This window comes from Myotis daubentonii, chromosome 10, assembly GCF_963259705.1.
Source record: "Myotis daubentonii chromosome 10, mMyoDau2.1, whole genome shotgun sequence".
In the NCBI taxonomy this organism is placed as follows: domain Eukaryota; kingdom Metazoa; phylum Chordata; class Mammalia; order Chiroptera; family Vespertilionidae; genus Myotis; species Myotis daubentonii.
In genome coordinates this window covers 67661374-67689046 of record NC_081849.1, presented here as the reverse complement: position 1 = coordinate 67689046, position 27673 = coordinate 67661374, and the positions used below count along the sequence as shown (strand labels likewise).

General features: G+C 41.0%; 1 protein-coding gene across 6 annotated transcripts in view; it reads left to right on the top strand.

The window, feature by feature from the left end:
- Nucleotides 1-27673, top strand: part of PDE1C (phosphodiesterase 1C) — a 298902-nt gene that overhangs the window by 195525 nt on the left and 75704 nt on the right. For all 6 annotated transcript variants that reach the window (XM_059712696.1, XM_059712698.1, XM_059712699.1 and 3 more), the window contains 5 exons: nt 15934-16047; nt 17860-18042; nt 18941-19007; nt 24466-24582; nt 26296-26436. In XM_059712696.1, the coding sequence (XP_059568679.1) occupies nt 15934-16047; nt 17860-18042; nt 18941-19007; nt 24466-24582; nt 26296-26436 (622 nt within the window). The remainder of the gene's footprint in view (nt 1-15933; nt 16048-17859; nt 18043-18940; nt 19008-24465; nt 24583-26295; nt 26437-27673) is intronic.

Genomic DNA, 27673 nt, shown 5'->3' with positions numbered 1-27673 from the left:
GCACTATTATCTGCGGTCCAGGCTGACTGTTGTACACGGGACACCTGTGCTCTAGAGAAGGCCCAGAATGGGCAGCAGTGCTGTGCTAAGGGCAGTCTGGCCGCAGGCGACACTGAATGAATGGTAGCCACGACTTGCCAGGTAGAGAAGCAGGGAGGGTTGAAGATGACTTCTTACTGTTGTATATTAGAAACATAAATAACTTCCTTCAGTTAAAATGTAGTTGAGATGGAGGGAGCCATTCCTGTTAAAGATGATCATCTCAAGCTGTTTATTGCACTACTTTTAAAATTCTGATTGGAAACCTGAAGCATAGAAAAAGAAGACAAAATACATATCTATGCAAATCCATTTCCATTGCCTTAAAACAGTTTTCACAGGTTTTTGTGACAAACTGGAGCAGTGGGCATGATCATGCTCTGCTGGCAAAAAAGAAGAAATTGCTATCAAGTTTTTAGTGGAGAATTTAGCAATACGTGTCAAAAAGTTAAGAAATATTTCTTTGATCCTGATACTGGCCTTCTAAATTTTGTCCTACTAAGAAAAAACAGTGCACAAAAATATAGTTATGAGAAACTTTTTAAATACAGTTCGTAACAGCAAAAATTAGAAAAAAACCTGAGTATCCTACACTAATGGACTGATTGAATAATTTATAATATATATTTAGTTGAAAGCTATGCTATAATTAAAATTATGTTGGAAAAAATTAAATAACATTGGAAGATATGGATAATTTTTTTTAGTATAAAAATTTTTTTAGTATAAATAATTTGTGTAGGGAAGGTTACAAATAATTTAAACAAATCTATTTATGGGTCATAATTTTTATCATAATTATTTTTATTTTATTTTTTTGTTAATCCTCACTTGAGGTTATTTTTTCCCCCATTATTTTTTAGAGAGAATGGAGGGGGAAGAGAGAAGCAGAGAGAAACATTGATGTGAGAGAGACACATTGATTGGTTGCCTCCCACTCATGGGATCAAACCACGGCCCAGGTATGAGCCCCTGACCAGGAATTGAACCCGTGACCCTTCCGTGCATGGGCTGATGCTCCAACCACTGAGCAACACCGGCCAGGGCTTCTCTTATTTTAATAGATATTTCATAAATGTTGTACAATGACCAAGTATTCTTTTTGGAATACAAATAAAGCAAAGGTTTTTAAAATTTCAGAAACTCTAGTGGAGGCCTACAAAGGGAAATGCCAATACAAGTGTGTTTGTCTGTGAAATGTTTATTCCATTTGCTGATATTTTTAAAAGATACTATTTTCATCTCACATGTAAACATGTGCGATAGTAAAAACAAATCCTCTGTTACATAGAGGAATGTTAGGAAACGTGTTTGATAAAACTTGAGAGAAATCCCACACCAGCATTTTAGTTGATGTTCTATGGTGGGTAAACGACTTATTATTGGTTTTCCGACTAGTGGGATGGAAAGAAGAAAAAAATTATTGCATGTCGGGTTATTCGTAGTCTTTCCCAGAAACTCTTGTAAATTCTTCTAAACATGTGAATGTGGGAGAATTAATAGGTCACGGAGCCCGGTGCTTCATTAGGGCCAATACTTCAAACACGGGACAGTGCCTTTGAGAACTGGCAATAATAAGGATATACCTATTTTTCCTGGTCAGCTCTGTTAACTGGTCATCAGAGAGTGTTCAGAGAGAGAAAGAAAAATATTAGAGAAAAATCATATTTAGAGACAAAGGGAAAGAATTTAAAAAATAGATTCTTTCATCATTGCAGAGGTAAAAATGAAACACATCCGTGTATCTGAGATCACCTCCCATTGAACTTGTGAGATCAGAAATTAGAAAAGAGAGAAGGCCAGAGTAGAGGAAATGTTGATGAGATAGGAAGCTGGGTTTAGGTCGCGTGTTGGTTTAGTATTTCCACAAATGTAAGATCTTCCATGTGTTTTGCTCTTTACCTTTATATCTTTTTTAAAAAACATATTTTATTGATTTTTTACAGAGAGGAAAGGAGTGGAATAGAGAGTGAGAAACATCAATTAGAGAGAAACATAGATCAACTGCTTCCTGCACACCCCCCACTGGGGATGTGCCCACAACCAAGGTACATGCCCTTGACTGGAATCGAACCTGTGACCCTTCAGTCCGCAGGCCGACGCTCTATCCACTGAGCCAAACCGGTTATTTATATCTCAATACACAATAGAACACTTTCAGTGCATAAAACTATCTTGTTTTAAATTTACAGTCGTCGTAGCTCTAGCTGGTTTGGCTCAGTGGATAGAGTGTCAGCCTGCGGACCAAAGGGTCCTGGGTTTGATTCTGGTCAAGGGCACATACGTTGGATGCAGGCTCCTCCCCGGCCCGGGCCCTGGTCCGGGCATGTGCAGGAGGCAACCAATCCATGTGTTTCTCTCACATCAATGTTTCTCTATGTCTTTCCCCATCTTCTACTCTCCCTAAAAATCAATGGAAAAATATCCTTGCGTGAGGATTAACCAAAAAAATAAAAAAATTTACAGTCATCATTTCATCTCAGGTTTTCCGGATCCCTTGCCTCGAAGGTACCTACAGCCCAGGGGAGCAGGGCTGGTGGCAGCGCCCCATGGCTCCCCAAACTCCAGGCAGTAGAGCATTCTAGTCCTGGGGGAAGGCAGAAATCCGCACCTCGGCCACTGCAAGCCGTGGTCAACAGCCCAGAGCCACCGCACACACAGTGGCTCGGGCTGCTCACTGAGCCGCATTCTGACTGTACGTTGTAAGGCCAGTCCCGGGGCTAGTGAAGGTGCTCATGTGGTTCTTACTCCACGGCAACGCTGGGCAAGCTCAGCTACATCTCCTCTATGGGGAGACCCCCGACCAGGGGTCACACCTGCTCCGCGTGGCCTGTGGCTGTGCCAGGCTGTGGACAGAGCAGGTGTCCCCTCTGTTGCGATGCCAGGTGAGGGACATCGCTGAGCCTCCGTTGTTTGTGGTCTGATAGGGAGAACGGAAAACTCCCTCTCTCAAACCCTCGATAGCACAGATGTGAACACACCACACCTCCTCAAGTTTCACGAATCTCATGGCCATTCCAGAGTCAACAGCAAGTGCTGAACATTTCGTGATTCCCTTGACGTCTCTTTGCCCTTTAATAGACAATCATTGAACAGAATTGTTTCTTCCTCTTTCCAGTCCCCGAGCTAGAAACTGAAGCTCAACAAATCTCTTCTGAAAAAACTTCTTCTCTTTACATGCAATAATAGAACACATTACGACACCACGTAGGTTGAAGTGCCATTAAAAAAACAATCTTTCAGCGGATGTACTGATATTTAGGTGGTTTGAAAAATGCTAAATGAGTAAGTCTTAAAATAGTGGAGGCTTATACTGCTCACGAGGGGAAAACTCCACAGCACCAGATAACAATTTTAAACCACAAACATTACCATCGTCAACCATGAGGACTAATCAACTGGGGGCAGTGGAGTGCTTTATTCATATTGATCCATCAGTATTCGGCAGGATTAGTGCTAATGCCTTTGTAAGTCAACTCTCCTTGTAAATTCTGATGGAGAATAGCTAACAGGGGACAAGTTCTGTTCCTAAATAGTTGTGTTCCTGTATTCACTTTTACCTTGTTTAGCTACTTGAGCTATATCCAGCTTGTGTTTCTAACCACAGAGGGCGGGGGCAGCTTATTTTAATAGAAGGAACAGTGAGACAAGTCCCAGTCCTCACCCACCAAGAGAGGGAGGCAGTGCTGGTGAATGAGATGGTAACACTTGAATAAAAAAAAAAAATCTTTCAACTCGTCTTGTTCTATTAATATGTGGCAAAAAGGGAAAAGCTTTGGCTTTTGACACCTTCAGTTATTAGAATGAGCTCGAGTAGACAGACAGTGAATGATGACGTACTACAGGTCCACACCCTCCCCGCCACCCCCCCCCCCATCCCAAAGCTATTACAAAACAATTTGTGGTGGGAAGGAAATTGAATGGTAATTATGTTGAAAACAAACTTCAAATGTTAATAATATGTAAATTGTTTTCCTGTTTGATTGGAAAGCACCATACAGTACAAGGAATCACCAGGACAGGTTCTTTCACACCCCTACTTACTTACCCCCTCCATCAGCCTCATGCCTTGCTTTGAATTTCCTTCCTTATAAACACGTCGTTGCCAGCCTGCCATCCTGAAATTACCCTCGAAATGAAACGGACTTCAGAGGATGAACTGAAAAGGGGCGGTGAATATGCAGGAGGGAAAGAGCCTCAGACCTCAAAGGTCCCAAGGGGCCGTGGCCAGTAGAGGTGGAATCGGTGGCCCTTTAGTAAAGTCACCAGGTTCTTCTTCCCTCATCTTGTTAGTGTGACGACCACTTGCTGGCATCTCAGTTTCTTCCGTTGATGCTGACAACCTCCAGCATGGAGTAACCTTGAGTCTTTCTCTGGTTCTCACCAAGTCCCCGACATCACTGGTTGTAAGCCTTGTTGGATCATCTCCAAAGCCATCAGATACAGTTAACAGCCCACCGGTGAACCTTTCTCTCTTCTTCCCTCCTGCCGAGCAGAAGGACCTGGGAGATAAATGCTAAGTAGCCCCATGAACAGAGAGGCCCTTACACAACCAGCCAGGTAAGGACGACTTAAGAGCAGCCTGTTCTCATCAATATTCCACTGAGCTGAAGGGCTGTGTCCTTTTCTTTTTAATTAAACTTTTTATTTTGAGATAATTGTAGGTTCACATTGTTGTAAGAAATAATACAAAGAGATTCCCATTAGTAATCCTTTAGTCAGTTTTCCCCAATGCAAATATCTTGCAAAACAATAGTACAGCCAGGATGTAGACATTAACATAATCCATCTATCTTCTTCAGATGTTCCCAGTTTTATTGTGCATGTATGTGTGCATATGTTTAGCTCTGTGCAATTTGACCATGTATGTAGGTTTGTGCATTTGTTACCACTGCCAAGGTACAGAATGCTGTCATCCTCGTGGGTCACTTTTTCACACCTGTCTTTGTCCCACTCTCCTCTCCGTCTAACCCCTGGCAGCCACGAGTCTGTCCTTTATTTCATAGTTCTCTCATTTCAAAAATGTTGCACAAGTGGGATAGTATAGTATGTAACCTCTTGGGATTGGTTTTATTCACTCAAGATAATTCCCTTGAGAACTTTCTCATTTTTATTTCAAGGTTTGAGAGGTTATGTCATAATCAGGATAATCATGTCTCTCACTTAATAGGATTATAAAGTTAGCAAGCCACTTTCATATGCAATATTCATTGGATGCTCTCAACTGGGTAGAAACAAAAGACTTAAAAGAAAAAAGTATAGATGACATGGTTCAGTTTTGTAGCTGTGGCAAGATTGGCTGGCTCTTCAGCAACCCCCCTTCCTCATCCTCCAGGGATACATGGGACTGCACATCCAGTTTCTCTTTTGGACAGGTAGTCCTGTGACTAGGTTCCGGACAGTGCGACAGAGGTGATGCATTCCAGGTGCAGCCAGGTGAAAACCTCCCACACAGGCCCTTCCACATCTTTTTCCTTCTGGGGCTGTCTTGGAAGCCTATGTTGAACTTAGTGGAGCCACAGGGTGGGACAAATCACCCTGAATTAACTCTCTTGGATCTCTGGGCTCTCAGAGCTGTGAGTGACCAGAGGCAGGGAGCAGCCACTGTGCCTCTGGAGGTGGCCGAGGGAGGGGAACAATAGTGGACTGTAACACGCCCTGTCCTACCATTTCCTCCTGGGTCTGTCCTAGACCAAGGACATGCATGGCACTGTCCTCACACATTCAAAGCAAGTCGCTCTAAGAGTTTCCGTTTTCTTTGAGTTTTGTTGTTTTATTTTATAATTCTTCTGGAATCGATCTTTAGGAAGGGCGCTGTGCTATTCAGCACCTTGTTAGCCATTCTATGCAGGTTTTTTTTTTTTTATCTATGAGTTAATTTTATCTCTGTTATTATAAAAGAAAAAGTGCAGGAAAAAGGTAATCTTGGATTTACCTTGCTAAGACATACTATGTTTCTAGTATGGTAGAATTCCTGTGCTTTTGCTGGGTGTGTGAGCTGTAGCATCTGGATAATCCTCCCAATGCCATCCACTTCTGATTAATTCAGGGAAGAAAATTGAGGGGGCCATGGGGCTGGGTGGGCCCTTAAGATGTGTCTGTGAGTGGTTTCAATCTCCCTGCAAACTTTCTTCTCATTTCTGCTCATCTTCCTTTTCTCATTACTCCCATTCAAAGATGTTTTTGGTTCTCATTTCTTTGCTGTATTGAAACAGATGTTTTTGAAGTGACATGTTTATCTGCAGAGAAAAGTGATGGTGATTCTTTCCACATGAATAGCTGCAAATGAAAACTGGCTTCTGGAACTTACCTTTTTGGCAGCCTGGCAGGATTTCAACTCTACCCTCTCCCCACCCCCGTCCCACATCCCCCGCTTCCCCTGCACCTCACAGCCCCAGCATGGCCTGTGGTAGATTCTGAATGATGCTCTGATGATGCTCTGGGTTTTCTTTTCCATTGTTTTTATTTTCTTTTTCCTGAAGAATGATGGCCAATAAAGTGGGTTCTTCCATTAGCATGCTTTCCCAATAAGCTCTGCCCACCTAGAGTCATAGTTGAGAGAGATGGTGTTTTCCTAGAATAATGATCAATCTTGCACTTTTTGGAGGACACCATTTCCTTTTGTAAAATGTGTGAGTTGAGTGGTGGTAAAAACAAGTAAGGGATAAACTGGCTGTTAAGAAACGTTTTTTTTAATAAGATCAAGAATGATTGGGGGTGCAGAAGAGACACCTTTCTAAATCACTGTGTTATAGTACTACAAGATCACCACAGGAATAAAATCAGTATTATAAACTCACAGTGAATGGAAACTCTAACCCTGGGTCATAATGACTCTTAGAATACCATACAAATAGAAAGCTTTTTTTTTTTTTGGCACAAAACAGTAGTTTCTGGTTAGTGTTCACAGTCCATGAGTAGGCATGCATGCACACACTCACTCACGCTCACACCCACAAACACGCACCCTGAAAGGAGATTTACCGTGTAGAAGAGAAGCTAGGAGAAGACTGAATATGCAGGCTTGCTCATGAAAACAAAAGGAATGCAACTATTTACCAGAAAATCCACAGCAACCAAGAGAGCATGTAGTGATACCCTTGAACAGGTCCACGCTAATGGAATGGAACAATCACAGGTAAAAGGGAATAATTAAAAAGCAGTGTTTATTTGCTGTTTAATTTTTCCTTGTGGCAGATGTTTTTGCCTTCTTATGTTGCTCATGTATTAATATTAAAGTATTTATGCTCCTCCTTACATATACCAGCTGGATCTAGTGAGGGAAGGGCTATATCTGCAGAAAATTATTTATGATATTCTTTTATTACTTTTTTGAATGTCTGTTGGATGTGTAGTAGTATTCTCTCTCTTTTTTGGGGGGGGACATATTCTATTAAGCTTTTCAAAGACCCAGATTTAGGCTTTATTGATTATTTCTGTTATAAGTTTGTTTTCTACTTAGTTAAGTTTTGTTTTTGTGTTTATTTTTTTTGCTGTCTTTTACTTTCTTTAGATTAACATGTTCTTTTTAAATTTCTTGAGATAGTTAATGAAATAACATATTTTCAGATGTTCTCCTTTTCTAATACAGTGGGGCCTTGACTTACGAGTTTAATTAGTTCCGTGACGGAGCTTGTAACTCAAATTACTCGTATGTCAAATCATAAAGTGAACGAGTGAGACACGTGATGCTGGGCTGAGGTTGTGGCATTCACTGTGACATTCGCTGCGCCAACTAGTGGTGGGGTATCTGAAGCTGGCTCGTAACCCGAATTTTAGCTCACAACTCAAAGCAAAAAATCGGCCGAGAGACGGCTCGTATCTCAAAAAACTCGTTAGTCGGGACACTCGTAAGTCAATGCCTCCTGTATATTTATTTAAGGCTATACATTTCCCTCTACGCACTGCTTTACCTGCATGCCACAAGTTTTGATGTAGCATATTTTCATTAACATTTAAAATTATTTTCTAATTTAATTTTGACCCAACATTATTTAGAAGTATATTTCTAAATTTCCAAACATTTAGAATATTTTTAGTCATTTTTATTAATTTCAAGTTGAGTTTCACTGTTGTCAGAGAACATTATCTGTATGATTCCAACTATTTGGAATTTGTTGAGGCTTCTCACTATGACCCAGCATGTGGCCAATTTCGCTGTCACTGGTACACTTGAAGAGAATGTTATCCTCTGCAACTGGGTGAAGTGTTCAGAACATGTTCAATTGCACCAATTTTGTTAATGATTTTGTTTAAAATCTTTAATAAGCTTATTCATTTTTAAGTGAAAAATTAATTACTGCCCAATAATTTATTTAAATTTATTTGTACAGCTGCCTTAAGCTTGTGTACTTGGGTATCATAGAAGCACATTTTCCTTTTATTTATGGCATTAACAAAAGGTACAAGTTGTATAACTAGGCTCTTCTTGCTAATCATTATTTTTGTTGGTGTTCCTGTTTCAGTTTAAAGGCCACTACTAAATCAGGAAACCACGTGCCCAAAACAAGTCCTTTCCCAGAAATTACTGAAAGCAATAATCCATACTACCACCAAATTCATGCAACAGCCTATTAACACATGAGACTTACTATTTGTGCTGCACTGTTCAGGTATCAGACAAACCTATTTGTAACAAAACATATAGAATGTCCCCCTCACTAAGTGCCTGCATTCCTCTACTCTGCTGCTAGGTTGGTGTTTCTAAAATGCAAATCTTAGTATGCCACCCCCTTACCCCATTTAATAACTTTCCAGGGCCTCCCCCTTACTTCAGAAGAAATTACATTTCTTTAGCTTGGCATGCCAAGCCCACCAGGGTGTGGCTCCTGCCGTCTTCTGAAGTTGTATCTCTTCACATAGCCCCGAGTTCCAGCCATCCATGGAGTTTTCTGGATGGATCACAGTCTTCAGGCTGCTTTCTCAGTGCGCAGTTCACCATTTCTCCCTCCCATCCTGCTTTCCTGGCTGATGCCTATCTGGCCTCAAGACAGCTCTGATGTCACCTTCTCTAGAAAGGGCCTTGCTGCTTGGAGATTCCTCTCCTCTGTGCTTCCTGAGCACCCTTGTCCCACCTCTGCCATCACGCTTGCTGTGCTGCACGGCAGGTGTGGATTGGCTGTCTGTCTTTCCTCCTGGAGGGAAGACACTGCAATTTCCCCCTTTGTATTTCAAGAGCCTGCCACAGTGCCTGTACACAGAAAGCACCGGTAAATGTTGAATGAGGGTCTCAAGTGCAGCCATCTTGATTATAGAAACCGACAAATCACCAGAAAAACACTCAGATGGTGTCACGGGTGACATTAAAGCACAAGCCTGAATGTCCCTTTGGGCACTGCAGTTGGGGGAGTTGTTTTAATTTGCTTTCTATGGCATTTAGGTAAGCGGCAGGGGATGGGAGTGACATGGAGGAAACAGGTGTGTGAAAAGTACACGGAGATGCCTTCGGCTTACAAATCCACAGATATGAGGAACTGCAACGGTGATTTTTTATTCAAATGAGTTTTTAGGACGCGTGATTCATTGGGATGTGAGGGAAGTGCTGTGAAGGACCCAGTTCCCTCTCACATTCTTTCAAACCGAACAAAAGCCTGTGGGAGACAATAGCCGTCCTTCGCCACACGGCCATTTGACGAGCGGCTCATCCATCCTCAGAGGGAACAACCTTGGGCAGAAGCGACAGATGCAGAAAGTATGCTTCCTGGTTTTTTGTCCCAGTTTATTTTTGCTTGTGCTTCTCTGATGATTTCATTCTCGTGGTGTCTAAAACTCGGCAAATATATATGTTCTCAAGGCATAGTGTTGCAGGGTTATCGAGACCTCGTTTGGATAGGAACAGCGCTTAGTCCATTGTAGGGTTTTCGAAGTTGTGAAGTTGAGTCCAAAAGTTGCTTCCTAATCAAGCCAACTCCATTGGTCCTAGAAATGATCTTTGTGGGATGGTGGCAGGGAAGATGTTCTTCTACTCCAACAGCCTTTCAAATTTCAAAATACAGAGTTGAGGCCTTTTCTCATTTTGTTCCTCTCTTCCAACACTTTTATGCGTCCCAAACACTGGCATGGCATCGAGGGAGCCGCAGGACTTGTGCTAGACTTAGGGCTCAGAGAACTGAAGTGATGCAACCTTTCATTGTCTGCCTTGGAGCAAAGAAGCACATGGAAGGCACAGAGGTTATTTGGGGAAATGGAAGACTCATGTGAAGGTGCGATGGCTCCTCCACAATGAAGTGACACATTAGATGAACAGGAAGGCATCCTGCCAAGGCTGGAAAGCATAAGCTATTCCTAAAATGGTGTTGCACGTCTCTACTGAAACTATCACTTGGCAGCCTCGGTGACAGCAGTGGATGGAGTGCTGGAAACTCTGAGCATTCACTCAGCAGAGAAACTTTACTGTTATTGTTGTGTCTCTTCTTTTCTCTCCCCTCCCTTTCTCACTTTCCCCTTTAGGTGTGCAGACCAAAAATCTTTGTGAGTGGTATTAAAAAACTAGATGCATGGACTCCAGCTTACCATGGCACCTGTCCTTGGGGACATTGGCTTTTTCAAAAAATACTTTGGAAATATGTTTTTATTAATTTCAGAGAGAGGAAGGGCAAGGGAGCTAGAGATAGGAACATCAATGATGAGAGGGAATCAGTGATCGGCTGCCTCCTGCACCCTATCCCCTCACTGGGGATCAAGCCCCAAACCCAGGCATGAGCCCTGACAGGGAATCAGACCAGTAACCTCTTGGTGCATGGGACAGTGCTCAGCCAACTGAGCCACATGGGCCAGGCACCATTTACTTTTTAAAAAAAGTTTATATAGTTTTTGTATTGCCATAATTTTTTTCTTTTTCATTTCGTCTTTCTCAATATGTTCACTTTTTATTACATTATGATTTCAGCTTTCGCCTTTGTTTCCCAGATCTGCTTTCTTGAATTTAATTGAACACAAAGCAGACAGATGCTCCCTAAAATTTATTTTTGTTTCTTTTGGTGAATTTCCTTTTCAAAAATGTGTCTTTGTCTGCCTTTTGAGTGGTCTGTTCTCTGAATCTGTATTGCCGAATCTTTTCACAGATTTTTTTTTTCCTGTTTAGTTGTCCTTGACTAGAGAGAGGTGAATGTTGTCTGGGTGTTGTCCAAGACTCCCTTCACTGCCTGCCAGGGTGTTGGTAGAATCTCCTGCTCATCTCATAAGCTAGAAGGATGGGAGTAGACTTGAATTTTTGGTACCACTTACGCATCCAAAGGTACTTTATTCTGTGTCATTTCTTCTCTGGGATAGTTGAAGCCACTGGCGAAGTGCTTCCAGCTTCCTGTCGGGTCAGAGCTGCACATTGGATACATACATGTGGCTGAGCCCAAGGTGTGGCTCTACTGGTGACCACATCAGGGGAACCCCCCACAGCTGATTTCTGCTCACTGTGGCACAAAGTGGGGGACTCTCTGGGGCAGACGATTTCAGGGCTGCTGATCTGAAATGTTGAGGGGTTCACAGTGACGCTTTTCCTAGGGTTCTGGCAGCCGGATCACAAGAGATATGAGGCTCTTCATGACTTGATGATGTCCCCAATGTTGTGTTTTCCCAGGAGTGGGGGTTGTTAATGTTCATGATCATTTTATTTATTTTATTTTTAATATATTTTTATTGATTTCAGAGAGGAAGGAGAGGGAGAGAGAGAGAGAAACGTCAGTGATGAGAGAGAATCATGGATTGGCTGCCTCCTGCACACCCCCTATTGGGGATCAAGCCTGCAACCCAGGCATGTGCCCCTGACCAGACACAATCCGGGACTCTTCAGTCCGTAGGCCAACACTCTATCCACTGAGCCAAACTGGCTAAGGCTCATGATCATTTTAATTGTACAGTGTTTGACTGTGATTTGTTTTTACATAGCATCCTTTGTCCTATCAAATAGAGCAGTGGTTCTCAACCTTCTGGCCCTTTAAATACAGTTCCTCATGTTGTGACCTAACCATAAAATTATTTTCATTGCTACTTCATAACTGTAATGTTGCTACTGTTATGAATCGTAATGTAAATATCTGATATGCAGGATGGTCTTAGGTGACCCCTGTGAAAGGGCCGTTCGACTGCCAAAGGGGTCGCGACCCACAGGTTGAGAACCGCTGAAATAGAGTAAAGGGTCAGGATTTGAAGCGGCTCCTTCAGAAATGAATGACACTTGTGCCTGACCCTCTCATTCCTGTGTGTGTGTGTGTGTGTGTGTGTGTGTGTGTGTGTGTGTGTGTGTACCTGAGTACTCCTGGGCATGTCTAGGTGCCCAGCATGTGGCAGGTGTGTTAGCCTGGGGTCATGCCCTGGCCCTGGGAATCGACTCTGGTTCCACAGGGCTTCCCTTTGGCTATCCCCTCTACTCAGGTGGTAGCAATCTAAGTTCAAAGCACTTTTATGAAATACAAGTGAAGTGAGAATTTGACGGAGGATTCTTTGGTTCCTGCTGTCTCAAATATGTGGTGTTTACAAACAGTAAATATTTTTAATGGTTTCAACTCATAATAAAAAGAGTGACATAGCATATATAGTAGGAATAGGAACTTGTCTTAGGAAAAGAAGTGTCAGTCATTTTCATGTGAGCTTGTCCTTGTATAATTAGCATTATATGCCATGTGCCACTTCTTTTTAATCTTTTAAACTATTTTTTAAAAAATATATTTTATTGGTTTTTTACAGAGAGGAAGGGAGAGGGATAGAGAGTTATAAACATCGATGAGAGAGAAACATTGATCAGCTGCCTCCTGCACACTCCCTACTGGGGATGTGCCCACAACCAAGGTACATGCCCTTGACCGGAATCAAACCCGGGACCCTTTAGTCCTCAGGCCAACACTCCATCCACTGAGCATAACTAGCCAGGGCTAAACTGTCTATTTTGTAAAGGGTGGTTAGGTTAAATCTATGTTGTGAGTCCACAATCCATTTAATTGGAGAGCCATGAATCTATCCCCTTTGAAAGAGGATAGACCTCTGGCATAGAGAATGCCTTAACGTCTTTGTTTTCTGTAAAGCATTTTAATGATGAAAGCTTGAGTTTTGTCCACACCTGAGAATACACTTGATGGGTTCACATAGACATGGCAATTCTATGAAATATAGATATAGATATCCTGAATTATACCATACTATTTTCAAAACTTGCTATTGTTGTTAAATTGCTTTCTGATATTTGGCAGGATAGGAGTCTGTGGCCAGCTTGAATTTTCATTACTTTTAAATAATGTATTTTATTTTCTCGAAGATTTTCAAGTTCTTTTCTTTATTCTTTGAATTAAAAAATTAGAACTGCATACGTTAGATGTTTTCATTTATCTTTTTCCTGGTTGTATTTGATCTCTTTTCATCTGTTTATCAAGGTGTTTCTTCAGTCTAGGAAAACTTTCTTGATTAAAGCTGCTTATATTTGCTATTATGGAAGCCCTATTGCCAGCAGATAGGACCAACTGGTTCTTACTTCTATTAGCCTTCCATTTTCATTTTTTAATGCTTTGTCCTTTGCTCTTAGGTTTTGAGAATTGAGATGGGTCCTATTAGTGATTCATGGACATTCCTGGCAGGAACCTGAAGCCCCAAATGAAGGGAGAAATAGAAAAGTTTAAATTTACCCTCGTTTTATTTTGCCAGTTGCCAGTCCAAACAACCTGGAGGGCAGTTGGGCTCTTGTAAGTGAGAGTGAAAATGAGAGGCAGACGTAGCCAGGAATGCTATTGCTAAAGAGCTTCCATTCCTTTTTTGGAGCAGCTCTCAGGGCTGGCCGCTGCAGCCTGCCATCCTTTGGCAGGCAGGCTGTCTACAGTGTGTGAGTGACTCCAAGCTCTTCCGTGCCAACAACCTGTCCTACGCTGCCTCTGAAACCCAGAGCACTTCCTAAGGCTGCTAATGGAGCCACCGCCAACCTCACCTCCCAGGGGGCAGAGGCCTCTGTGGATGTGCTTTGCATCTTTCCCTTTGCATGTTAGAGATTCACAGTCAGATGGTGATTCAAGTGAACTTTCTCTGTGTTTTACATCATTGACATTCCCGGGAATTTCTTTTGTGTGGATGACCCCTTGCTTACATTTTGAGGTTGATCCAGACTTTTTCCTTCTTTTTTTATTGCTGATCATTTTCATGTGGACCTACAGGGGAGTAGTTTACATATTGTCAAGAAGTCTAAGTCTTCTTTCTTGTGAATACAAGTCAGAGGATTTTGAAGTCAGGAAGGTGGGCCCAGACTTGGGAAATGGAGACTTGATGGTAATCTTCAGTGTCCTGCTACAGTATTTCTCATCTAGTTGCCTATGATGATCGAGGTCACCAAATAATGGCAATGATGGTAATGATAACAATTGCCTTTTATGAAAAACAACCAGTAGATGTGATGTTGGTCAAAGAGCACACAGTTCTAGTTATGAGACGAATAAGTGCTGAGGATCTAATGGACAGCATGATGACTAGCTAGCAAGTATTAGTTTTGAGTATTATATATGTGAAAGTTGCTAAGACAGTAAATCTTAAATATTCTCATCACAAAAAAATTATAACTGTGTGAGGTGATGGATGTGTTAACTAACTATATTGTGGTAATCATTTTCCAATCTATACATGTATTAAATCATCATGTTGTACACCTTAAACTTACACAATGTGATATGTAAATTACATCTCAATAAAGATGGGGAAAAACCGACAGTGGGTCACTTGGTTGATGTGACTATATTAATATCAATTTGATTTAACATTTATAGCAATCTAGGAGATTTGTTGGTTGGATCTCCATTTTTATAGCTGACTCTCATAGAAATTAAATAACTTGCCTGCCTTGGCTCAGTTGGTTAGAGAGTTGTCCCATACACCAAAGGTTGCGGGTTTGATTCCCAGTCAGGGCACATACCTATGTTGTGGGTTTGATCCCCAGTTGGGGTATTTACGGGAGGCAAATAATACCTCTCTCTCTCTCTCTCTCTTTCTCTTTCTCTCTCTGTCAAATCAATCAAAACATATCCTTGGATGAGAATTAAAAAATATAATAATAACTTATCTGGAATTGCATAGCCAATATGTTGTGAAGTGTCCTCAAAGTTTGTTTGTTTTTTGTGTGTGTTTTTCTGTTTGTTTGTCTGAAGTGTTGTCCTATCTCCTAATCTCTGAGGTATTTAGTATTCCTGGACTTTGATCATCTGTTGGCATTTTATGGCTCTACATACTAAGTCCTTCTCTGAGGAGAGCATGCTCTATCATTTCTCTTATACCCTCTGGAAGTCTTGACTAGCAGGGGGCAAGGTCTTGTCCTTAGTTCCTAGGTTGATCACCCATCCTCCTGTTTGTTTTTTAACTAGGGTATTTATCTGCTCCTAGAGGCATCCTTCCTTCCAGTGAGCTATTTTGCCTTCATGGCTACCTTTGTAGCCCTCTAAGATTATTCTGGCGATTTAGATCTGCTTGGCTGTCTTGGAAGACCCGTGGGCCAAGAGGCTGCTATTCTCCACGGTCCCTGTGATCAAAGTACTGTCATCATAGCAGAATCTCAACCTGATGATGATATTGCTGGCCATGCTTTACTGCATCCGATTAGGGCGACAAAAATTAAAATCAGAGAAGCTGCAAAACCATTGATAATGTAGGGAACTCTTAAACATAAAAGGTAGTGTTGGGAAGGTGTTGGGGGTGGTCAGTGCCTGGTAGATGAGAACATTTTATTTTTATTCTTGCTTCATGAAAATGTTGTGCATTTATTTTATAACTTGCTCCTTGAGATATACTGGCCAGCTCCATTATTAGATTAATATTTTCCTTTACAATATATTGGAATAAATAAAAATATTGAATGACTCTAAAATGTGTCACTGTAATTGTAAGATCATTCTTTGTTTCCTTTTTCTAATTGAATTATGTCTTTTCCTCCCTTAGGTTACGGTCTTTGGTCAAACAGTTAGAGAGAGGGGAGGCTTCAGTGGTAGATCTTAAGAAGAATTTGGAATATGCAGCTACAGTGCTTGAGTCTGTATACATCGATGAAACCAGGTAAGCTAAAAATGACAAGAAGTTAGTACACTGATGGTGACTTTTCCATTAAATGGCCCTTCTGAATTGTCCCCCATGGCATGTACAGGGTAGCATTCAAATGACCGGACTTGGAGCTTTAGTTTCCACAAGCAAATGGGTTAGATTTGAGCTCACATTTTCTCTGTACCTCCTCATCTATCAAAAGGAGCGTTTGATAGAACTTATCTCATCCAGCCATTATGACACTGGAGTGAGACCATGTAATAGGGGAAAAGTCATTGCAAAAATCGGGTAAGATTTTCTATTAAATGTAGGCTTCTACTATGATTATTGCATATTGTTAGGTTCAGTCTAAATGTTATGGTCCTACTCTAGCTCACAGTATCTGTCTGTACGTGGAGGGTCTGGGGGTGATGGAGAAACATTTGTTCTCTTAAGCACCCCATGTTTCTCTTTCAATAAGTATGACATTGATTTTTCTTAGCTGACTCTGCACTTGAATTATCCAAAAGCATTAAAGTGCTTCCAATTACTAAATGCATTTGAAAACAATAAAATTGCTTTTCTTTTGGAAAAGAAAAGTTGAAATGATGAATATGAAATCTTCTTTTAAAAATTCAGATAGGCTCCTTTGTCAGTATTTGTGCGTCCTTACATTTCTATGCCAAATTCCAATCTGAGATGATTCTTAGATGATTTCCCAGTCATCTAAGAATTTGTGGCTTAGTTTTTGTAACATGGTTGGTTCCTAATTTAAGGAAATTTGATATCATAGTTTCCCCCCCAAATAATACACACTTTATTCCCTTTCCCCAACTGATGTGTTTAAAGATAAAAAATCTTTTTATTAACACCAGTTTTTGCTCCTTTTTAGTAGGGCTTAATATAAGTATACAATACAATTCTAAATTTGATGTAACTTAGTATATTTATATTTTGTTCTAGTGGTCTGACCTATGAACAAGTTTAAAATATCAGCTAAGTCCACCTGACAGATGACTTAAATGTCTGTGCTCAAATACAGAACTGTTTATTTGGGGGATTTTGCTTGAATTTAAACATCTAAGTTTCTGTGGTGGTCTATCAAACCAGAGAATATCAGTTGACATTGTTAGGGTTTGAGTAATACTTTATAGTCTATTAGTTTTTCTTTTTTAAAAATTTACTTTTATTGATATATAATTGGCACAGAACATTGTGTAAGTTTAAAGTGTACAATGTGTTGATTTGATACATTTATATATCACAGTATGATTAACCCGCAGCATTAGCTAAGACCTCTATCACGTCACATAATTATCATTATATTTTTGTGATGGGAACAATTAAGATCTAGTCTCATAGCAACTGGAAAGTTTATGATCCATTATTGTTGTCTATGGCAAAGTCTTTAAATGTCAATTTAAAAAAACCAACAATACCACAAGGCCCATCTATGAAATAAACCTCCCTGTGCATTGTTAAATGGAAGGTTTAGATTCCATTGAAATTCCACAAACCTAGGAATCAGGATACTGGGTGCTCTGAGTGCAGTGGGTCTGAGACCCACAGAGCCTGAGATGGACTCTGTGTGACTTTCTCTGACTCAGTTTCCTTGTCCAGGCCGGTAGAGAGAGCCATCCTGAAACATAACTTGTAGAAAAGACATTTCTGAAAGGCAAATGGTGAGCTCTCACAAACCTTATCTAAAAGGTGCTGTATTTTTTTGTGGCTGATTTAATTTGGTTTCTTTGCACCTGCGTCTGCAGATGGGGAAGAGGAGCAGCTGTTCAGAACAGAGAGCTCTCCCTTCAGGTTTTGTCTGTGTCCGGTTGTGTTTCTTGTGTTCAGGCGACTCCTGGATACGGAGGACGAGCTCAGTGACATCCAGTCAGATGCGGTGCCTTCCGAGGTCCGAGACTGGCTGGCCTCCACCTTCACGCGGCAGATGGGGATGATGCTCAGGCGGAGCGATGAGAAGCCGCGGTTCAAGAGCATCGTGCATGCAGTGCAGGCTGGGATCTTCGTCGAGAGGTAAAGGCAACTGTCATTCATTCAATCACCAAAGCAGCATGAGGAACACCTGTTCCCCAAAAATGGAAGATTTGCTTTGATGTACTTTTGGTGTCTTTATAAATACTGAAAATCCTGGGTGCAAACAGATAGCCTTGAATGAGAGACTTTCCTCTCCGTAGCACCATTAGGACAAGCTTTGGCCTTTGGCTCAGATTCTTTTTGTCAACCGAGTTGAGTCCAGTCTCCCGCTTTTAAAGAAGGACATCCTTTGACACATGTGGAGGATGTCTGCATTTGGGACAGGTCAGGGACAGCTTGTTGACCCAGGAGGGCAGTTCACTGAAAGGGCTCCAGCTCCCCTTGGAACTTTCCAATTCTGTTAGCCATTTTGTTCTTTGAAATTACATTGTTTCCCTTCCCTGGGCATAGATTCCAGAAATCGATCTATTCTTCCTGTAATCCTTATTATAAAAATGGGTTTATTCTTCCTGTAACCCTTATTGTACAATTAAAGGTTTTAGAATTTCACAGTTCACCCTGGACGTTTTCCTGCTTGTTTTTAGCAGTTCTAATGAACAGCTCTTCTAAATGGGTTACCCATAGGAGCTCGTTGTCCAGGTTAAAGTGCTACATTGCATACTCTCTATGTTGTACTAGAATTCTCTTCTGGCAGAATTTTAATCATATAATTTCCAACTTGAGCCACACAGGTTCATTCTTTTTTGTTTCCAACAGTTCATATTTTGGGATTATGTTAATTTCTTTTGAATTTTACACTTAGGCCACTTGAGTGACTATGAAAAAGATTACAAAAGAAATGTTAGGTGCCTTGGGTCGCCAGATGACATGACTTCTCATTATTTGTCAATACTTGTAAGATGTAATATTGCATTTTCTTCTTCTCTGACTTTGCCAGAATGTATAGACGTACATCAAACATGGTTGGACTGAGCTACCCAGCAGTGGTTATAGAAGCATTAAAGGTAATACCAATGAAAAAGTATTACAATGTACATGGTACTCTATAAAAATACAATTATACTTGTCATTATGAAATAAGAGGCTTTCATTTATAGTTCATTTAGATTTCCCTGTCATTCCTGATTTTTAAAACTTTTATTATCTTTTACTTATCTGTTTAAATGGTATCACTATCTTTTCAGCCTTCATCTTGCTAAATTTTTTTTATTAAATCAAACTCTGTGGGTTTCATATTTCTCTACTTCCTTGGAGTCACTTCATTATGGGCTCATTCTGACTTCAGCCAAAAAAGATCAAATTTGATCTGGTTATAAATATTGATCATCAGGAGGATCTTTGGTGATCATTATTATACCATTACATGATTTCCTACCCTAGGTCCATTTTATAGATGAATAAACTGAGACTCAGTGAGATTTTTTTTTTTTAAAAGACAGTTAATTAGGGGCAGGACTAAGGTTTGATACCAGAGTTCTAGGTATACAATAAGCCATCAATAATGGCATGGACGTATGCCCCACAGCCCTGACCCTCTCCATATGCTCTACTGTTTTCCCTAGACTCTCACTGAGCCCCAAAGTCCTATTTGAAGTCATGCAGATGTTTGAGTTTAAATGGTCTAAAACCGGTAGAATTACTCCCAAGGAGACAAGCTCTTGAAATTGCGCAGAATTTTTCTAAGAGTCCCAGACAAGATGTATTCCTCTAGGTGTGCACTGATTCACATCCACTGGTCTGAGGGTATCCAAGCTGAGTTGAAGTTGGTTTGGCTTGTGGATTTGAGGATGGGCTGTGCTAAGGCCCAGGATCCCTGGGCTGGTTGACACTGCATGGTGTCTAGACATGGCATTGCAGCCACTTGCTCAGGGATGCCCCAGCATTCTGACTATGGTTAAAGCTGTTCTTGTCTTTCTCTGAAACCTGATGCCCTTTTCAGAATATAACTTAAATTACCCATTTATGGAATTGGGAGTGCTTATTGATCAACATAACGTCAAGAAAAAGTCTTTTAGGGCCATTTTGATTATATATTTCATAGTTCTTTTCTCTTGCCTCCGATCTCCATTTTCTGTAACTTTTTCTTCTAAATTTTATTGAATTTATTGGGGTGACATTGTTTCATAAAATTATATAGGTTTCAAGTGTACAGTTTATACTACGTTATCTGTATATTCCTTGTGTGTTCACCACTCCAAGTCTAGTCTTCTTCCATCACCATATATTTAACCCTCTTTACCAGGGGTCCTCAAACTTTTTAAACAGGAGGCCAGTTCACTGTCCCTCAGACCGTTGGAGGGCCAGACTATAGTTTAAAAAAAAACTATGAACAAATTCCTATGCACACTGCACATATCTTATTTTGAAGTAAAAAAACAAAATGGGAACAAATACAATATTTGTATTTGCATGTAGCCCGCAGGCCGTAGTTTGAGGACCCCTGCTCTTTACCCTTTTTTCTCTTCCCCACTCCCTTTTCCCTCTGGTAATCACAATACTGTAGTCTTTGTCTTTGAGTTTTTGTTTGTTTATTTGTCTTGTTTGTTTCTTGCTTTCAGTTTTATATCCCACATGAGTAAAATCATATGGTTCTTGATTTTTTTCCAACTGACTTATTTCACTTAGCATGATATTCTTATTATCCAACCATGTTGTTGAAAATGGCAGTATTTCATCTGTTCTTGTGGCTGAGTAGATACCCAGAAGAGGGATTGTTTGGGCATGTGGTAACTATTCTTATTTTTAAGGAACCTTCGTACCGTAATGGCTGTACCAATTTACATTTCCACCAGCAGTGTATGAGGGTTCCTTTTTCTCTACAATCTCTCCAACACTTGTTGTAAGTCGTCTTGTTGATAATAGCCATTCTAACAGGTGAATTGCCTCTTGGCTTTTTGGCTAAGATCAAGTGTAGTATCCTTAACAATTCAATATCTCTTCTCAGCTCATCGTAAGAATAGGAAGGATACTCAAGAACGATACAGCAAGGAGACACGTTTTTCTCTCACTCCTCTTCAACTCCCACTTTAATGCCTAATATATCAGTGTGATTTACAGCGACATTTCCCATTTAATCAGTGAAATCAATTCACATAAGATTTGATGTTTCATAACATCCACTGTGAAGATGCATTGATTTTCATAATTGAACCTGAAACATTGAGTGAGTCTTAGGAACATTAAAAGCATCTTTTATTTTTAATTCCTTCCTTTATTGGGAACATAAATACAGATGATTATACAGGCACTAAGAAATTTATGAAAATATGTCTTCCAAATTGGAGCATGTTGTCTATGTAGAATAACTGAAGGAAATGTGGAACAACCTGTGATGTGCACGATTGTTATTTTATGCTTAGGGAAAAGCGATTCTCAAATGCACACATGTCTTTCTGAGGGGAGGGTACCTAGATGATTCAGACAAGAAGAAAGTACTAACTCTCTGAATTGCTATCCTTCTCCACAAGTATTACTGATACGTGCACAAGGCTAAAACAGGTTTTTCTCTTGTTCTTATCTCCTGTTCACTGGGGAAGTTCAAGGCCTTTAAAAATGTAATATTTTTCTGCTTCCCCAGACTCTGTTTTATTTGCAGTGAATTAGAGGTGAGTTGTAGAGATCACACTGATAGATACTTTTTTTCCTGCTTTTTAAAATGTTGTGCCTGTTAGAAAAAGGTTATCTCACTTCACTGCCAGCAGTTAATATGGGATCATATTGTTTTCTTCTATTACAGAAATGTCCCCAAGGACTGAGAGAATACAAGTCCATAAAATAACCATCGGGCTACTGTCATGTTAAGCTTTGTGATTAATGTAAGAACATGGCATAAAATAACATTTAAGTAATAGAAGAATTAACCACCGCCCATCTCTAAATTTGAAATATGTGGCATTTCTGTTCTTCTATATTTCCCATTCAATAGCTTCTGGGGTGTTTCCTCTCGAGCCCTCTGAGGTGGGGTTACTGGGAATGTAGACGTGTTCTGTTCTTTGGAAGGGCGTCTGTTTGTGTGACTGCAGAAGGGACATCCTGGAGAGACTCCAGGTTTAAAGTGGGAGGAAATGAGGCGGCTCAGCCTTCCTTTACGTAAGGTCAGACTGTTAGGAAGTCTGTGCAGTTCTTCACGGGAATGGTACTTGAACCAAGTTTAGTAAGAGAGGAAGATTGGTTTAAAACAGTTAAACTAGGTGCTTGTTAAATGCAGATTCCACACCCCACACTATGACTTCGCAGAGTCCCCCGCCTGAAAATCAGCATTTTCCCTGAGCACCCCCAGGGGCTCTGAAGAACATTACAATTTGAGAATCAAGGCGAAGCCTTCTGAAAAGGAGGGCCTGAGAGGACGTCCATCCTGCTGTCTACTTACTCATCCTCTCATCTCTCTAAGTCCTAATGTTCGGAATAAATTGGGCTTCTTGCTATGATCATCTCTTTATTTCCAGGAGTAGCCTTTCTCTTGTTTTATTCATTCTGGAGAATAGGATTAAAAATTGTCACATATGACAAAATGTTGTCCCACCTACTGAGTAGTCAGAGGACTTTTCTTTAGGACTAATCGTCAGAGAATGGATGTCATGGCAATGCCAATTATAGCCATCAGGGTGAAGGTTCCGTTCTTGGGTTAAGCTTAAATGGCCCCACCGTCTATAGTCTGGGCCAGGGGTGGGCAAACTTTTTGACTCGAGGGCCACAATGGGTTCTTAAACTGGACCGGAGGGCCGGAACAAAAGCATGGATGGAGTGTTTGTGTGAACTAATATAAATTCAAAGTAAACATCATTACATAAAAGGGTACGGTCTTTTTTTTCAATAGTTTTATTCATTTCAAATGGGCCGGATCTGGCCTGCGGGCCATAGTTTGCCCACGGCTGGTCTGGGCCCTCTTGGGGTGTTTATGAGGCCTGGGTTACAGCTTATATTTATGGAATTTACAATGTCGTCTGCTGGCGAGGCTATCGCTAGGTGGTGTCACAGGAGTTAATACTGGGTTCTGCTACTGAATAGACACTTTATTTCATCTCTCTGAAGTTCCATCTGTAAATCTGGGGAAAGTAACACCTATTTCCAGAGTTGTGAGGATTTGCAAATGTGGATAAATTACCTTACACTGTGCCTGGTACAAAAAAATGTGCTCAATACTTGTAGCGATTTCTTTAGTTATTATAGTGGAGGAGAAATTATTGAAAATGGAGGTGAGGTTACCACTGGTATGAATTGAAATAATCCAGTTTGAGGTACTTTCGGAAAAATGTGGCTTTCCCTGTAAATGATTCCATTTTTCTGTGCCCTGGCATCCACAAGAGCCACCCTTGATGACCTTGGTATGAACTTGACAGTGGGACGTTTGGAGAGAGACAGGATTGGGATGGATGGGTGATGTTGGGATGCAGTGCGGGCTGAGATGAGAGCCCCTCAGGCCAGTGGTGCCTGGTAGCCCAGGTTTTTCTCGGCACCATCTGACACCCTGCCCAGACTCCACGTGGCATCACGTGGGTCCTTATTGTCATGCTCACAGCCACACACTTTCTCTACTGAAAGTGAGACTCTGTCATAATGAGAAAGTGAGACTGTTGCTTTACCTATTGGTTAAACACACCTTTGTTTATAAATAGTTGGTTATAAGTCAAAGACACATCAGGCAGTGTTTATATATATTCTGGCATAGATATTTATAGATAAATAAGACTTTGAACTTAAAAAATGGTATATGGGGTGTGTGTTCAGCTTAGGTCTTAGTTTTACTTTTTCCAGTAAGGTGACTTACAGATTCGAGGACCAAGTCCCCTGGTCAGTGACTCCAGATGTGGTGACATTTTTTCTGATCCATGAAATAAAGGCTTTCTCCTTGGATTCAGCGCAGCAGTTTGGATCAAAGTGACATGTTGTTCTGTATTCTATATCGTGTGTGTTTCTGAACACTTTAAAGTGGGTTGATATCCTCAACTGTGGACTAAGAGGAAGTCTGCAGATGGCATCAAGGGACTGGGGAGAAGTTCCGAATAGGGAAGCACTGAAGGTTGTTGTCAATGAATTAAAAATTTGAAATTCAGCCGGGGCAGGGAGTGGAAGGGCTTAATGGACAGAGCCCGAGCTTAGGGTGACCATGTGTTTGTGTGTCCCCAGCACTTACTTGCGATGGGGCTTTAGGGAAATGAGGTCACTTCTCAGTTTTCTCATCTGTAAAATGTGAGTAATAAAGCCTATCCCTTAGAGTGGTTTTCCGGATAAATTATGTCTTTATTACTGGTCATGCCGCCTAGATATGGTAGGCACTCAATAAATTATAGCTGCTGTTATTAGTTATAAGACTATTTAATATTTGATCAGTAAATGCTATGTAGGTCTGCCAGGATGGAAAAAGTGTGAGTGTGAAATCCCAGGCCGACTCCCCAGGGAGGAATTGGTGGCTATGGAAGTGGCTGTGGACTAATGCATCTTTCTCTCTGCCTGGTCCTGTAGGATGTGGACAGGTGGTCCTTTGATGTCTTTTCTCTCAATGAAGCCAGCGGGGACCATGCACTGAAATTCATTTTCTATGAATTACTCACACGCTACGATCTGATCAGCCGTTTCAAGGTCAGTGCCTAATGGAAAAAACAACAAGCACACATTTACCTATCCTTGCATGATTTGGGGGGCTGAGGCCAAGAGAATCCTTTTAATACAGACCCCAGACTGCTCGGGGTGACGTAGTGACGCATCGTCTGGACAGTCGCTGCCATGGCCTCCTCCGTGGTGGGAACTTTTCATTATTTCCCTGCCTGGTGGGGCTCCTTGGTCAGGGAGAGGCTGGAGTCGCACATTTTGATCCCAGTCTTCCTGGGAAGTACCACCCGAAGCTTGCGCTAGCAGAACTCCCCGTGGCTCTGCTCACTGATCTCATTTCAGCCTGATTTCATGTAAATTCTCCTCCATCAGCGGGGAGACACTGGTGGAGACAGAATGCAGGACGGCTGCCTCTGCAGACTTTTTTTCCCATCACTTGACTCAAATGCAGACAAATACCCTCACTAATCATCTTGACGGGTCATTGGTATTGCCCGGCCATTCATGCTTCCAATGAATTCTTCCGCCTTAAGTAAAGAGCACGAATCGTTTCCAGTGTGCAATCCCTTCAGCCTCTCACTCGCAGAGTCTGGAGGTCGGGTCGGGTTCTCCAGGCAACCTGTGAATTCATCGGCTGACATCTGTCGTATTATGTTTCTCAGATGTCCCTCATCCTAGGGATGAGCTTCTGGAAAATGCAGGCCTTTTTCTCTGCAAAATATTGACTTCTCTGGACAGCACGGTGCCTTAGCACTTTCCAAAGGACTGTGTATTTCTTACATGGCCAGAAATATTTGATGGCAGTGGTCCTTAATTTATTTTGCACCAGAGGCCTGTTTGAAAACCCGGTGAATGCCTGAGACATTGTCAGCAGAGCAAAGCTCCATGAATTTCAGGGGTCACAGACCACTCATGAACAGCCCCGAGAATCTAGGTTTCTTGGGACTTCCTTTTCAAAAATGAAAATTGATCTTTGACATCTACAAGGCAATGTTTAAATTTTTAAAGCCGAATTGTTGAAGACTGGGCTCCAGAAAGAACATGTTATGGGCTCTCGCAAAGCATCCCAGTAGAACTGTTCTCTTTTTTCCTTCCTGATGTGATGTTTAGTCTCCAGGAACATGCACTCTTTCCTTTTCCTCCAGTCCTGAACTTGATAATTTACCCCAAACCAAGGAATTGATCCCCAAAACTTACACAATAACTGTCATAAGGGTGCCCTTATTTTCTACATTTTGCAGTTGTCCTCCAGTTTCTGCCACATAGAGAAAGAAGGGATGTATTTATACATATTTGAGACAGAAAAGCAATTAGGCTAATTGGAAATATTATTCCACATTGCAAGGCACCCATAATAAACTGTCGAGTAACAGACATAAGGACACAGGTTGTTTCTGCTTCCATATATAACAGACGATGTCTTTTTTTTTAACGTGTCCATACATACAATCACTTTCCCTAAAGGGCACAGTTTTCTGGAGGTGGCAGCTTATATTTGTTTTGCAATCATTTCATGACCTAAGATCTCGTGTACTTTATGTTTTGTCATAAATAAACGATATGCACTGCATAGTATGTGCTCATTTATTTCTCGAGAAATAAAAGACCCAAACCTTTGCTTGAGGAATAGATGAACACATACCCTTCTGCCCTACATGTCTTTGAGCTGATCCTGTGTAATGTTTTTTTCCTCACTTAAAGCTACTAAACCACTAGCCCATTAAACTTACTACTCTTTTTCAGATCCCCATTTCAGCACTCGTCTCATTTGTGGAGGCCCTGGAAGTGGGATACAGCAAGCATAAAAATCCTTACCACAACTTAGTGCATGCTGCGGACGTCACACAGACGGTGCACTACCTCCTCTATAAGACAGGCGTCGCTGTGAGTACAGATGGGAACGCTAGGATTACACAAACAGCCAGGTCTCTATGGTTGGTCTCTATGCCCTTTTACTTTGAAATCTTCTTCAGAGATAGACATTCTGTGGGTATGGTTATTCATTAGCCCATAAACCCAGTACACATTTATTATCTTTTCAACAAGGCCATGTTGAATGACTTGGTCTAATTTCTCACTGAATTAAAATGGGATACAGTGGGAGGAGTGTGGGCTTTGGAGCTAGATATAGTTGGATAGAAATCCTTGTTTAATTACTTATTAGACTGTGACCTATGATGAATTGCTTGAATCTCTGAGTCAGGATTTCCGCATTTCTAAAATGGTGAAAAATACTCTATCTTGTAGAAATGCTATGACAGTTTGGAATAAAGTATCAGAAATATGATGTGAAGATGTACTTTGGACTTATCTATTCAACATATATTTAGTTAGTTCCTACTGTGTATGTACTATGGAGATATAAAGGTGAATTATACACAGATTTTTATTTTGGCCCTCAAGAAAAACTCCCAAGCGTTTATGCTAATGCAAGTTATCATTAACGTAAATGTTATATCATAGCAGCCAATGATCGTGACATACTGCATAATGTTCTTAATTGCGCTTATTTGCCATTGAATTTTTATGATCAATTCAGGCCATATTCAGAATAATTCCTAAATATAGAAACTGCTTTCCACCCACTCTCTCTCTGAAATGCAGCTCAAAACAAACTTCTTTCACTGCAAGCTTACAAAAGTAGTGGGAAGCAATCCGATGAATGGAGAGCACATTGCCACTCTAACCTTTCATTACAAACCAAGAGGAGGGAAATGCTTTAAATCATTCCAGTTTCATAAAGTGTGAGACACATAGGGAACCAAAACATCCCATTGACAAAGCGATGCCTGGGCCTCGACATCGACTCATTGTGATCTGTGTAAATCACTCATTACTGCTTCGCTCACATGCCTGGCAGGCGCTTGATCCTTTCAGATTTGTTTTGCTCACTTCTAAAGGACAACCCTTGAACAGAATTGGATTGAAGAGTTTCTGATTGCATAGTCAGGAATCAGACCCCAGGCTCCAGTCAGCTTTTGATTTAGGTCAAAAGAGTCCAAACTCCAAAGCAACCCCTTGGCCCCTTTCGTTGCATTTGTCGTCCAAGGTGCCATTAATTTTCTTTTGCTTATTTTTTTTTTATTGCTTAAAGTATTACAAAGGGTATTACATATGTGTC